This window comes from Ceratotherium simum, chromosome 17, assembly GCF_057802395.1.
Source record: "Ceratotherium simum simum isolate JZ-2026a chromosome 17, ASM5780239v1, whole genome shotgun sequence".
NCBI classification, from domain to species: Eukaryota; Metazoa; Chordata; class Mammalia; order Perissodactyla; family Rhinocerotidae; genus Ceratotherium; species Ceratotherium simum.
Window position 1 is genome coordinate 27,332,919 of NC_141916.1, and position 15,642 is coordinate 27,348,560.

General features: G+C 37.2%; 1 protein-coding gene across 1 annotated transcript in view; it reads right to left on the minus strand.

The window, feature by feature from the left end:
- Positions 1-6,068: 6,068 nt before the first annotated feature.
- Positions 6,069-15,642, minus strand: part of MUC19 (mucin 19, oligomeric) — a 129,800-nt gene continuing 120,226 nt past the window's right edge. The window contains 11 exon segments of the mRNA XM_087441908.1: positions 6,069-6,422; positions 7,097-7,205; positions 7,850-7,889; positions 8,828-8,938; positions 10,298-10,335; positions 10,684-10,846; positions 10,935-10,966; positions 12,830-12,859; positions 14,410-14,457; positions 14,628-14,681; positions 15,151-15,204. Of these exon segments, the coding sequence (XP_087298034.1) occupies positions 6,245-6,422; positions 7,097-7,205; positions 7,850-7,889; positions 8,828-8,938; positions 10,298-10,335; positions 10,684-10,846; positions 10,935-10,966; positions 12,830-12,859; positions 14,410-14,457; positions 14,628-14,681; positions 15,151-15,204 (857 nt within the window). The 3' untranslated portion in view covers positions 6,069-6,244.

Genomic DNA, 15,642 nt, shown 5'->3' on the forward strand with positions numbered 1-15,642 from the left:
CCCATCCCTCAAGCAGCAGCCACAGATGCTGGGGTGCCAGACATGTGTACTAGTTTCTTCCTGGGAGACACTGGCAACTTGGGCTTGTTGTTGAAGCAGGCTAGGTGGAGAACGCAGAGGCAGTATCTGCCAGCTTCATTGGTCTCCAGGAAGATGGTAGTCAGCCTCTAGATGCATGCTAAAGTTGGAAGCCAGATCCTCAGGCAGCAGCTTATACAGTATGCAGTTAGACCCTTTCAGAGAAAGACTGGGAGATGGGCTTCTGCCTCTGCACTGAGTCCTGGGGGGATAGCTATGGTGACTGCTGGTGCAACTATTAAGAACTGCTTATTTGTTTGCTATTGTCTTGTGGGTTTAGAGGATATATGCCACTCTGGCTTTCTGAGCTAGATGTTTTGGGAGGGCCTATCCCTCAGGTAGGAGTCTTAAAAGTTGAGGCACTAGGTGTATAGTCCAAATCCTTTACTCCCTAGAGAGAGGTTGGGACTTCCCTCCCAATTGCATGACACTATGCCTGAGCAGAGTTTACGGCAAAGATGTGTCTCAGCCTTTCCTACCCATTCTTCTGTAAATATTTTCTTGTTCACTCAATGTGTAGGAGTCACTCAGCTAGTTTCTGAATTTCCTTCAAAGGTAATTGCTCCATGTTTAGCTATATTTTGGTTAATCCATGGGAAGAGGAAGGTTCAGGAGCCTCCTTTGTCGCCATCTTGGTCAACTCCACATACAGCTTTTTACATGTCAATCATCCCTCAATAAAGTGATATTTTTTTAAAGTACATATGGGGCTATAAAGTATATAAAGATAGACAAGGAGAGGAGAGTGACCAGTATTTGGGACATGGATTTCAGGTGGAGATAGAGATATCAAAATAGACAGGAATATTAATTGAGTTTTAAAGGTGTTCTGACAAAATTATAATTCTAGATTTTGAGTATTAATAGTCAACTTCCTTTCCTTTCATTAATTATATGGTAAGACCAGTTGTCTTTTGGGGCCACTAAAATGGTGTTACTGGCATATACGTAAATTTTTTTTTTTTTTTTTTTGTGAGGAAGATCAGCCTTGAGCTAACATCCATACCAATCCTCCTTTTTTTGCTGAGGAAGACCAGCTCTGAGCTAACATCTATTGCCACTCCTCCTCCTTTTTTTTTCCCCCAAAGCCCCGGTAGATAGTTGTGTGTCATACTTGCACATCCTTCTAGTTGCTCTATGTGGGACACTGCCTCAGCATGGCCTGACAAGTGGTGTGTCAGTGCACGCCGGAGATGTGAACCTGGGCCGCCAGTAGCAGAGCACGCGCACTTAACCGCTAAGCCACTGGGCCGGCCCCTCTTTTTTAATTATATAAGGGGAACGGGAAGGGAATGAGAGATAGAGGCAGTGGTGGAGGATTCATATGTTTAGCTCATTTTAAAGCCACCATCAAAGACAAGAGGCGTAGATAGGCTCATTTCTGCATGTTTCCCCATTCAATTTTCAGGCATGAATGCTATAAGCAATCGATGACCCCTAGAAAATGATGTTAAATTCCCATAAGTAACACAGGTTGGGATCCCCAGGAGCAAACTCTGAGATGGATATTAAGATGCAAGAGGTTTATTAGAGAATGCTCTTGGAATCCAAATTTGTGGAAGAGAAGGAAGGAAGCAAAATTAGGTAGAGGGAGAAGTCAAGCCATTATGCATCTTCAGTGGAAGTAAGTTGGAGTGAGGGGGCCAAACCTTTGTACTACCCCCCATCAGTCATTGGATGCTCCTCTTTCCCCTGAAGGGGACATGACTTTAAGCAATAAGGTTTTCTTTAGCTAAGGCAATCCCCGAAGGAGGCTAACAGCTGAAAGCAATCTTCTGGCAGCAGTCTCAAAAGCTGGGACAATAAATCTTTTATTTCTAAAGGGGAATCTGGGCAGTGCATCAAAGTATCCCTCACAATAAGCTTAATTTAGTGATGACTGAATTTGCAGCTGCTCTTCTAGACATTACTGTTACTGAATGGAACAATATGGGCCCCAGAGCTTTGTTTGCAAATATTGATTGTGAGGAAGATCAGCCCTGAGCCAACATCCATGCCAATCCTCCTCTTTTCGCTGAGGAAGACTGGCCCTGGGCTAACATCCCTGCCGCTCTGCCTCCACTTTACGTGGGACGCCACCACAGCATGACCTGACAAGCGGTGCGAGGGTGCGCGCCCAGGATCCGAACCCGGGCCACCAGCAGCGAGTGCGTGCACTTAACCCCTACACCCCGGGGGCCGGCTCCTATCTTTTTTTGAGTCACTGGTTTTTTGAGTTTTCTGTAATCAGTTTAATTCCTAACAATATAGAGATGGTGGGCTATCACTCCCAAAGTGAAGGATATGCTGTTGCCCTTTGTTCCCCTACACTACAAAATAGACCCATTGGATTTTGGAAATATCATGAAACATATATAGATGTCTTTCTTAGGTTCATTTACTGGATGACCTAAAAATTTCTAACTTTAGAGGAACTTTGACCAAAAAAACCTGCTGCTTGAATTGTCAAGGTTTCAATAAAAGCTGCCTTGACTTTTTATTCTTATGATCTGGCTGATCCAATGATTTTGGGAGAATCTATAGCAGAAAAATAAAATTTCTTGGAGCCAATGACAGGTTCTAGTATTATCATAGCAATAGAGGCTTTTGGGGTTTTGGAGCAAGCCCACACTATCTTCTGGAGTAGCTATTCTATTTTAACAAATACTGGTTTCTACTGCTATCTGGAAATAACAGGTAGCCATGAACCAAAGCAACTCATCCTGGACTGGGTATTAGCTTATCTATATAGCAATTAAGTTAGGCATTCCCAGAAGCAATCTACTAACAATCAAAAAGTCACATATACAGCATGGGCCCATGCCCCGTTCAGGTCTCAAAGACAAATGTCAGAACCATGAGATGGTTTCTTAATTCTTGCAATGTCCTACCACCTAGCTGGCTGCCACATTTCTCTGAATTTATGCATTTTGCCTGTGGCGGACTTGCTTATGACCAGTCAATACGAGAGGAAAAGACTCAAGGCTGAATTACCAATGACCCCAGTATCAGTAAAAAGCAAGCTGTGTGGCATTATAGCCTATCTCAGGCACAGACATGAAAGACAACTAGTAAGGAAATTTCTCATTGGCTATTGTGCTTGGTAGAAGGTTGGCTTGAAGTCAGGATTTACACTGATTCCTGAGAAGTAGCCAACAATTTACATAAATAACCAAGGACTTGAAAGGAGCAAAATTGCAGGATGACACAAAGGTTTAGAGAAATCATTTGGGTCACCTACAATAAATCCAGGTCTGAACATAAGCGAGTGAGTGCTTACCAGAGGTTCCTCACTAGGGATTTTCATGGGAGAATCAGGTAATAAACAATATGTGTTAACTGTGGTTGTCACAGTTTGTGGTTGTCAGTATGTCGTCTTTCTTATCCTGCCCAGCAGTTGCTAAATGAGTGTTTGTTCATAAATTGGCCCCTGTACACAGAGGGCAAGGAGAGACTGAAGAAAGAGGCAGACCACTTCAGATTGGTAGGTGGCAGATTTTTTTTTTTTTAATTTTATTTATTTATTTCCCCTGCAAAGCCCCAGTAGATAGTTGTATGTCATAGCTGCATATCATCCTAGATGCTGTATGTGGGACGCGGCCTCAGCATGGCCGGAGAAGCGGTGCGTTGGCGCACGCCCAGGATCCGAACCCGGGCCGCCAGCAGTGGAGTGCGCGCACTTAACCACTAAGCCACGGGGCCGGCCTGGTAGGTGGTAGATTTTAATAAGCAAAGGAACTTACTTATGAGGCTTGTCTTGGGCAACCACAAGATGAGTAAATCTCCACACTCACCCACCAGAATCTTAAAGGTTTACATAGAGGCCTTAACTGGGTTGTCATGTATGCTGTCCAGATGGTCTCAACAACACCTTACTATTTCAAGGCTGTGTCACTGAGGTAACTTGTAGTGTGGGAAAGGCAAGCAGAACACATATTCCAAAGACAGGGGAGAGAGTAAGGAGCCTCTGATTGCCTGGGTTCAGCTTGTGGGTCAATTGGCAGTCATGTCCTCTCGATGACCTCCTCCAACAATGAGGTTCATGAGTAAAGTAGCAATTATGGTAGGGATGGAGGTCACATATGGGCTCAAAAGCCTAAATTTCCTCCACTGAAGCCAGGATGAATTCCATAATGCCAACAATAAAGTGATCTTCCTTTTTGGCATCATCATGGAGTACCAGTCAGCCACTTGGTAACAAGTGGACAACTTTGATCCTTTTCTGATGGGGAGATGACAGTACTTGTTTTCTCTGATATAAACAATTATTGACTTGGATTTTCTTTTTGTGTCTAATATGCCTCAGGAAGTACTGTTATCCATGGGCTTAATGAATATTTTATTCACTACCATGAAATGCTGCACAGCACTCCTTCCAATCAAAGAATTTGTTTCAAAATGACAAAGGAAAGCCAATAGGTACATACAGCATCAATGATTTTATTTTGTCTTATTATTCATAGATGGTAGACCTTAAAGATTGGCCTATTGAGAACTCTGCTGCGACACCAGCTAAGGGATACTACTTGTGTGGTTGGTATGCTGATTGTGGGATGCCATATATTAGCTAAAACACAAATCAACATGTACATTCTCTCCCATTTGCTGAAACTCCTTGCTAGTGATTTTGGGTCTTTTGCAACGCTGGAGCAGCTTTTCTAAGCAGAAAAGGATGTCATTATATTGTCTGGGATGATCAATTCTGACTATCAAGGGAAAATAGAGTTACTGCCACACGGTAAGAACTAAGATGTAGTTGCATTGTTGACTCCATGTTTTATCATTCCTTGAGGTAAAAGGTATTGAAAACTCCTGCAGTCTCATCCATTTGGATTTTCAAGGGCTCAAACTCCTCATAATTTTGCCAAGTGACAAACTCTGGTATTGACTGAGAGAAAGAAAAAGCTGGAACCAGTGACAGACATGGACGAAAGTAAAAGGCCTTGGGACCAACTGTAGAAGTAAGACCCATAATATCTACCTGTGTTTATTTATTATCCACGTTTTGTGGGCAGTTAACAATATGCTAACATATCAATTTTCTTCCCCCACCATTGGACACACAGTGTTTGATGATGGCTAAATTTACCAGTAGTCCAAATAATGTAAAAAAGTGAGTAGTACATAAATGGGTTATAATAAATTGGGTTTGGGAAGGGAATAAGAGGGTTAATAAATGTACATGTTTTACATATGTAAATAATGTTGTACAAGGCACATTTGGAAATATACATATAGGAAAAAGGATGTGTGTGTGAGGCTGCAAAGTGGTAGAATGTACTGAAGATGACAGTCATGATGGTATTGAACCTCAACTTCTCCTTCTAGCTACCTCAATGGGTATACAAAATACAAATAGAGGAGTGGGTTAGGGGGAATGACATTTAGTTTAATTTTGGTCTTGTTGAGTTTGTGGTACCTATAGAACATCCAGTTAGAGATGTAAATTCTGAGTTGTATCAGTGCATCTCTAATTCAGAGAAGTTAGGGCTGGAAATATAAATTGGAAATCCTCAGTGTATAAGCATATCTACCCGTGTTAATGAAATTGTCTAAGGAGCCTGAGTAAAATGAGAAGAGGGACAGGATGCAACTACGGAGAACTGAGATTTAAAGGACTGGCAAAAGTAAAGGTGTCCACAAAATGCAGAAGTGTTAATTAAAAATAATGTCACAGAAACAGCAAGAAAAATGTTTCAAGAAAGGAAGAGTGGAAATGATGTCAGACCCTACAGAAAGAATTATAAGGAGCCACTGGTGTCCTGAGCAGAGGGAGTTGCCGTAGAATGAAGGGGTGATAACTGGCATAGAGAAGTAGGAAAAGAGAACAAAAACTACATTTTCAATAGGTTAGCTATGAAGGGAAGGAATAAAACAGCATAGTGGCCTCATCAGATGCAGAGTAGAAGTAGAAGCAGAATATACTGGAGAGCCATGATATGACTCAGTTTCTCCTTGACTTGCAGAATTCTTATTGCTATAAAATAAATACATGTGCTCACTAATCACTTGCAAAGTTGTATTTATTTTTCAAATTCAGTCAACAAGAGAACAAAATGCCTCATAATGAGAACTCACTTTTTGAGGGAGATACAACTGTTTAGTTACTCTCACTATCGAGTGATTATTTTTGTTCGCTTATAAAATAAATACTTGGCGCGTTATAACTGGAAAGGTAATGTTAACATTAACTGGCCACTGTGGTCATAGATTGTTGGCACATGTCTAAGCAAGCACACGTTGTGATGTGCCTGTATCTGTAAGGTATCGTACTGCCATCAGGACAGTCAAGAACAATGTCTCTGAATTCGTAGTCTTCTTCTCGGCAGCAGAGGCATGAATTTTCCAAGATATCATAATTGTACCTAAAAAAAGGAAAATTCAGTAATAAATATTTTTGGAATGTCTTTTGAAATAAATTGACATCAATGCTCAACTTCTAATTGTCTAATGATTTATCAACTTTTCCAACAAATTTATTCTTTTCCTACACCTTGCATCTCCCCCTTCACTGTAAACTTCTGATGTGGATCAGTGATAATTGGTATGTAAGATCAAAAGAAATAAGAAAAGAAATCCAAAGTGGAGATTCATAATTTCATAATTAGAGCATTATGGTGCAAAAAAATAAAACATACTTTTAAATGTACAACTTAATACCAAATTACTTTCTCCATATATTAATCTATATGTGAAAAAGTACATAAAGGAAAAAAAATGTAATATGTCTAAAACGCACGTGACAGTTTAAAAACACACTTTTAAGCAAGAATATTTGCTTAAGTACTCTCTATAATCACTGTATGAAAATAAATTTACTTGCCATAAATGTATTATGTTTGACATATTTAGAAAACTACTTAAAAATGGTTCATCACTACTGAAAATATTTATTTCTCAGATCTTAAATATTTTAGTTTCATCAGATCCTGAGCATTAGTTGTCATGTAAAAATTTTTCCATGTAATATTTTAAAAACTGAATCTCCTCCACAATGTTACAACGTTAACACACGGTACACATTCAAAGAAAAACTCACTTGACAGTCTTTTTGCATTCCCCTCTGCATCTTGCCATCTCGACTCTTTTCTTGCAATCATTGTATTTAAGAGTCACATTCACAAGTGAAGATCTGCAATTAGTTTTACCTAAAACGAAACGGATAACAGTCAGAAATGAGGTTTAACATTGTCAGTTGCTAAGTTGCAGTTCTCTTAACCATAGAGTAGAGAATAATAACAACAAATATTTCACAACGTTATTGCTATCTCAGCATGCAGCACAAGGTACCTGGTTAATACTCAATAAATGTTATATATTATTGCTATTATTGCTATCATAGGAGAAAGGGAAAGAAGGAGGAGGAGGAAAGGAACAGGGGAGCAGGAAGAAGTAAGGAAGACGGGATGGAAGGGAAGACAAAGGGGCATAGCTTGTTTTTGACAGGTTGTTTCTCATTGTTGATCATCCTTATGATCTAATATACCAATTTACAACATAACTTTCTGATATTAGAAGAGCATGCTAAATTTTTTCCATGAAAATTAAATTTTCTTCCTTCTACACATCAGTGATTTTTACTGGGAAAAATGTTGCAACCAACATGAATAAGTAACTATAATACATTATGTACTAATATCAATTGTTAGTGTACGCATATAAGTTAGATGACCTGTTGTGTTAAAAACACAGAAGACTTTCTGTTAATGATCTGCCATTTTGTTTTAAAGATACACTAAATTTTTGTCAACAGTTTATATTTCCTCTACATGTGGAGCTTAATTTTACTTACATGTATAGCAACATTTTTTTGAATCATAGACTCTGTCTTCCTATATGGGAAAGAAAAAAGATTTAAAAACTTCTGTATTTTTCTATAAATAATATAACATTTCTTAACTTACAGAAATAGCATCACAAAGGAGGAAATGGAACCAATGAACATCTTGATCTCAGATTGAATAAGCACAGATGGGAGAGCGTAGTAATAAAAATGAGACAGTATTTACACCAAATTTTTTCAACAGTGGGTAGAAAGTAAAAAACAATATTTAAACTAAATCTTTTTTTAAAGTAAAATGCAAAAAAATATTACTCATTTTAATTGAAAAATACTTTAATAATGACATTACTACTAGACACTGTAAGTTTCTCACAGGCAGGATTTTTACCTTATACATTATTATAATCTCAAACCCATCAATGTCTCAAAGTAAAAACTCAACAAGTGTTGAAATCCAATATTGGAGTTTTAAAATAAAACTCTATAGCATCAATTATTTCTTCAGAAAGGAAAATTAGTTAAGCTTAAACCTTCCTTAATAATTTAAACTTAAGCATTCATTAATACAAAACCCACACCATATTTTGGGGGGATAAAAATGAAGATTGTGGCACAAAGAAAGATCTGAACAGTACACATATATATGATTATATAAAAAATTTGTATTTTTATAGAAAATGATTAACTTGAATCCATGAGCCTTGAAAAAATAATCTTTTTGTTTGTTTAAAAATAAAAAAAAAATGCTTTCTACAGTTACTTACTTCTTCTAGAATACCCCTAGATTAAGTTTTATAGAGCCTGTAAATATATCTTTGATATGAAAAATATACTTGGCAAAAAGGTTGACAACATGTCTAAAACGGAATCTACAAGAGATTTATATCTATCGGCCAGACACAAACTTCCAAATGAAAAAGATGACAGGTCGCGTATGCATTTAACATGAGAAGTGAATCTTGTTCATTACTTAAGAAGATGACTTACTTCTGCACACCAGGTCTGCTTTGGGCAGTCTTGGACCACTGCAACGAAACCAGTGTCATTGCAGGAGTAGGAGATGCATGGGTTGTTGGGGTCATCAAATGAATCACCAATCTGGGAGGTAAGGAAGGGGAGAGAACAAAATAATTATTCACCTTGATTTCTTTTTGAGGTTGACAATAAAACCTGTAAAAAAAAAGTTCAGATTCATAATGTTTAGTAAATTTCCAGAGGTGCTTTCAGCCAATAGATTAATATTTAAGAAAAGGTGGATTGAAGGCCTTTTACTTCCATAAAAAATCAAAATTTCTCATTGAGTGCACAAAATGTGTCAAGATTCTCAATCCTCAAATAAAGATTCACCTACAGTTACCCTATTATATTTTTCAAGTATTTTCAGGAAAGGTTATTTTGTAGTGAGCAGGTAATTGACCAATTATTATGCTCTAAGTCTGAGGAAAAACAAATAAGAATTCTAAGTGGAAAAAAATGGCACAAAATAAGTTTAGGGATTAGCACAAATGACGAGTCCCACAAGACATCTTCCTTCTATCTTTGCTTGTGTTCCTGTACTTTAAAAGTTCTCTAGATTGCTTTATACATAATTAATTTATGTTCAAAATTCAAACACTAGTTTGGGAAGTTGTATTTATTTCAGGGCTTCAAACCACAAAATGAACTTTCTGGTAAAACCGGAATTTTATTATTTCAACTATTTTGCGTACAAATGATTGAGGTAAAACTTTTCCTTTGTTCTTTAAACATCACCATATTTTTTTTATAGAGTCTCAAGTCAGATCACCTTTGGAAACCAAAAATTAATAAGCACAGATAGAAATTTGAGTGTGATAAAAGAGTTATCAAATTAAAGCTCTCATAGGCTCTGTTTTATGTATTTCCTAACACACCACATATTTTATTTTAGATTTTTAAATATTTAGCACCACTAGTTCAAATGTATTAATACTAATTTGAAAATCATCTAGTTTTTATGAGTTCCTGATACTTTTCCTAAAAAGTTAAACTACTTTCCAAAATGCCAAATCAGTTGTCAAAATCCAGCCCTGGATATATAGTGATGCTATATCCACATAATGGGGCTCTAGTCTTTTGGGTTTTCTTATTTTGATCTCTGACAGTTTGGCCTTCTGATCTTTCTCGTTATAATTACAGTTTTAACTCTTTTCATTGATTTGTATGTTACAAATGTGTCTTCTCCATCTGGTGAGACCCATTGGGAATTTTATTCAGAAGCTCCATTGCTAGGTAGTTAACGATGGAGCATATTTTCCCCCTTTGAAGAGAGCCATGCTGAGTGTTACATTTGATGTTCTTTTTGAAATGAATACAGAAAAAAAATGAACAGATTCTGCTCCTCCTTTACCTATGATTTTTTCATATCATAAGCTGAAAGAGCCTGCTTTTATTCATAATTATATTAATAAAAATATTTCAAAGTAGAAACGACCTTACCTCATAGTCAGTATTGTTAAATAAACATGTTCTTGGTTCTGAAAAATAAATACATTATTTTATCCTAAAATAAGCATATAATGCTTCTTTTATTTAGAAAACAGAAATTATATATGTGTTCATATTTATTAACCAATTATAATGTTTCTTCCCACAACAACATCACCTCCCTTTAACCTACTGATCATATTAATACCTGTTAATTTGAAGTTTCCACCACCAAAGATAGTAAGTTTTAAGAAGGCAAGTACTGGTTCTGTTTTATTTATCACGCCTGTCTGGCATAGTGTTTCATACGCATTAGTAGCTCAATAAATATCTCTTGAATATGTGAATAAGTGAACAACTATTCAATTCAATTCCAATAATGTATTATGAATACACACCACAGTATCCTATTTCACAGCAGGTATCATTAGCTTTGAACTTTACAAGCCTCTCTCCAGTTTTGCATGTGGGTGGAGAAGGGCACTCCTGGAGTTCACAGTCTACAGTGTTTGCGTCAGTACAGGTGCATCGGTGGCAATTGGCAGTCCAAATGTCTCCAGGCTACAGATACAAACCAAGTTCAGACTTCCATTTAAATACAAGAATAACAGCAAATTTGGATTAAAGTAGAGAAAAACTGTGTACTTACAGATTTCTCTTCTCCCAGTGGACCATGACAAACTGTTAACATGAAATGATAAACGCTAATTAAATTTGGCAAAATATAACCATCTGTTATTTGTAGATAACTACCAGGTGGCCAATACTGTAATTGGCACTGGGATTTCAGAGACACAAAATTATGGAAGACTGCATGGTGACTTAAGGTGGATAAATCACGCCTACCTGCTTCGAGCAAATTGTCCCTAAGCAGCATATATATATTTCCTATTTTTATAATCCCCAGCAAAAGATAATTCTTGATTTCTCTTGGCATGGTCAATACATCTTATGGCTACTGTTTTGCTTACTGTTTTTCAGGCTGAGTTCTGCCTCCATAATCCTACAAGTCACCAAGACTTCATAATTACCAGCCCCAAGGGCCCTGTCTCAGTTTTTCAAGTTTCGTACATTGGTTGACATTTTTAACTCTCACCTTGAGAATGTTCTCCTTCCTTCAGATTTAACACTCTGAAATTTCTCTATCAGCAGCTCTTCTTCCTCTCCCTCATTTGTTTCTAGTCTTTCCTCTGGTACTTTCCTCCATCTCCACAATGTCCACTGTAATATCAAGTGGATGACTCTCGAACTTCTAGCTCCAGTCCAGACATTTCTTGTGAGCTATAGACCCACGTCTCCCTTGGCCTAATAGCATCCTGGCAGATCTATAAGAACCTCAGACTCACTGCTCACAAAACAGATTGTATCATCTTGACCCTAAAACCAGTTTCTTACCTAAACTGGCTTGCTCTTGCTAAAGACTGAACTGTTCAATTATTTAAGCTTAAAACTTAGGAGTCATTTTGATTACTTCATTTCCATCACTTGGCATCCAATCTGCAGCAAAATCCCATATCTTCATCCTCACTTGCATCCCTTCCTTTCCTGGTTCTACTTGCTACAATACTACTCCAGGACTTTATTACTTTTGATTTAGCATACTCTGACTTTTTCAGGGGTTACTCTGACTCAGACCTCTTCCTGATCCAATCAATTCTCTATACCACAGGTAGAATAATTTTCCTAAAGCCTAATTTTCATCTCATCATTGCTTTGATTAAAAACTTTTGATGGCCCCGATAGTCTTGTAAAATAAATACCTTACTTGAGCATTCCAGCTTCTAAGGTCTGTGTAACGTGGCCACAATCTACCTTCTCAACCATGTCTTACTTCTCTCATTTACATACCCCGGACTATGCTAGGTATTGTTCTCAAATTCTAATTCTGTAATGAAATACCTGAGTATCCCTCCAAAGTATACAATATATGTAACACATGTGGCACATAACACGTACTCTCTATAATACACACTTCACATTTTTACTGTGAAATTTATTTTCAGCCTTACATGAAAATTGCCTATGTTTCTTTGAAAATCTCCCTTCTCCCACTATATCCTAAGATCAGAGAATGATTTTTTTGGTAACTTTTGCCACTTTCTATAAAGCCCATCACACTGCCTTGAGAATAGTAAGAACTCAAAGTCTTCTAAAATTATTGAACTCTGGTTAACCTTAATTTTTCCTGCTACAATTCAGTCCTTTAAAAAAGCTGGCATTATCTAGTTTAAAAAATACTATCAAGTGACAATATTTTGATCAATATATCATACAAGTACATGAAACACTTTATTTAGTAGGTAAACTCTATTTTGACTAAGTAACAAGATGCTTCTGTTTGGTTTGGCTTCATTAGTTTGTGTGTGAGAAAACAGACTATCCATTCACTATTTGGTGAGTAAAAGCTAAATTCATCCACTTCAAATTATCTTATTCATAACATTTCCATAGCTAGCAACTTTTATTGGCATGACCTCTGAAATCTGATTTACAAGAAGAACCATTAATGCAGAACGATTGGTTTTCAAGTGGAAGTAATCTTACCCGGAGGTGGTGGGAGAGGTGCTGGACATCCTGTGTAAAAACAGACACCTTAAATTAGTCTCTAAAGCTATTGGAATAGTTACGGCGTAAATGTAGTTTTCTATTTGCTGAAAATAATCGGCTAAATTGCTAGTCTTACAAACAGACATATTGCCATCTATCTTCCCTTTGTGCTCCTCATGGCTTTTGAAATTCTATCATTAGAAAGCGTTTCCTTTGGATCTCAAATTTTAATGGGAGAAAAATATGAGAATCAAAAGAAGAAATGAGAATCAAGGTAAACGTCTCTTCAAAATTTTCTTAGAAGATAGTTCTGATGAATAAGACAATAAAATATATAATCAAACAAGGAAAAGGATAATTCAGATATAGGAAAAATATAAGTATTACTATTCACCTAGTTTAATTTAAGAATTTTTATCCTCTTTTTGTCTTTTTGGCATACTTCAATCTTGTTCTATCTCCACCCCCACCAAATGCTTTAAACTGCTCATATGTTTTTTTTTTTTGAGCCTTCACACATTACATATCTTTTGTAATACGTATACACAAGCTATATCTTGGTCAACCCAACATTCCACTCACAAATTTCAAATTCTATTTCCAAACTGCTAAAAATCAGATTAATATTTTTATCCTAGCTACCCAGTAAAAGGCTTGGTAGGAGCAACAAAATATTTAAGAGGAACTTAAAATTTCTATAAGTTTAGGTAAAGGGACTCCAACAATTAATAGCTACAGAAGGACAAAAAAGAAATCAATTAAAGACGTGGGAGTTGGGGGGATGAAATATTTCTCTTTCCTGAGGGAGGCTAGGTTAATCCCCAATTATGAATGCTTAGCAGATTAGCAGAAACCAGCAACAGGAGAGAGAAATGATTATGCATAAATACAGCATAAAAATCTTCCCTGGCCAGAATTCCAAATGTTCACTGAAGAAATTCTTAAGAGGAGCTATAAAATAGCCACAAAATCTCATATTCTCCACATTGGTATCAGAGTAACTGGTCTAAGACATCTACCTGATCATATTATTCTCTTAATAAAATCTTTAAGGAGATCCCACTTACTATCAGGATAAAGTCTCATTTAAGTTTGGAAACAGGTCCTTCATGAATTTACCTCTAATCTCATTTCTTCCCCGAACCTCATATCCATTACCAATATCTGGTTGACTCCTGAACTTGTTCATGCTGTCTCATGTCTCTGTCTTTTTGAGGACTGTTTGGCAGGAATTCCCTCCTTACCCCAGCCAATATTAAACTCAATCATCTTTTCTCTGATGCCTTCACTCAACACTACCAACTAACAAGCAGAAATTAACACTCTATTCTCACTGTACCCCCAGGACCAGAACTGTACAAGTTTTGGGGTTAACATTAAATATACTGTAATGATAGTATCTGTGCCCGTAATCATCTCTCCCCCTCCACACACACACAAAGTAATAAAACGACAAAGCCTGTTTTTTATTGACATTTTTGCTGTTATTGTCTGCTGCAGAGTCTAGCACATACATGATATTAAAGAAATATTAGTTGAATAAGTAACAAAGAAATTAGGGCTCTTCCCATACTGACCTGTCTTATTTTCAGTTTCTTGATTTCCTGTTGCTGCTCCAGTGGTTTCTAAGAGAAACAAAAGGATGGCATTGTCATTTTATTTATTAGAATAACACGTACACATATCAAGTCTCTATGTGTGTGCATGCACAAATGGTTGCACAAATTCACGCTCAAGGAAAGCTTCATGTGGAACAGACAATTCATTCCAGTACATTAGGGTCATTTCATTTTACCTGGGTAGGATACTTCCGGGCTTCTTGTCATTCCATTTGATACTGAGGTGGAGCCTGCAAAAGGAAACATAAAAAAATTGGGGGAATAGCACATTTCATAATCTCATTCTCAGAGATTTCACTGCTTAGCTAAGTCTTCAGGAGAGGAGTTCTGGTGAAAGCCTAACCCAGAAAATCCTAGAGAAAAAAACTATCCCTAGTTGAACTTCAAAGTCATGTTCCAAAAGGAAATTTAGCATAATCTTCCTGGCCTATCTCTCGTGTTTCTTCCCCACCACATCTCTTCCCCAAACTCAACTTCTTATACATAATCACAGACACACTGATCATTGAAGAGTTTGTATTGCCAGCATTCATCTATTTGCATTTCAGTTCCAGAGGTTTCCTTGATTCCTAAGGAAGCAGGGACTGTTAAGGGAGGAATGAAAGTGGTGAGTATAGGGGAGAAGCCAGAGTTTAACTTCAGATATGCTGTCCTGTCTTCTGAGATGCCACCAAGCAAAGTTGTTATTAATTGATTTACCTGTGGTAGAAATTCCAGGAGCAATAGTTGTTTCAGATGCTTCCTTGGAGGTTCCTAAAATGAGTAGAGGAAGAGCAATGAATTTGTTCTTGTCTCAGAAGAGCATGTCTTAAGACATCTCCACATGGAACAGGCCTCAAAGCACCTGGAGTGAACTAACATTATCTACAGATGCTAGTTCATGCTCCTGTCATTGAAACATGAGAGGCCCCTATCTTAGCAACTCCCTGCTCACAGAAGTGAATAGAATATTTTCTATGACCTTGGGAATTTCTCACTTATGGTCCCCCTTTTCTAAATGGCAAGAACTTTTTTCACACTTAAGTCTTTTACTTCCAATAACTTGGTTTCCTGGTTCTCTTGTATTAGTTTTTGAGAGAGAAGTTGTAATAGAGTTTGAGAAAATGGGAAAACATTCCTGTTGATCATGACAGCCTTAACGTTCCCCTCAGCTTGACTAAACTTTAGATAGGTTTCTTATTGATTATAGGT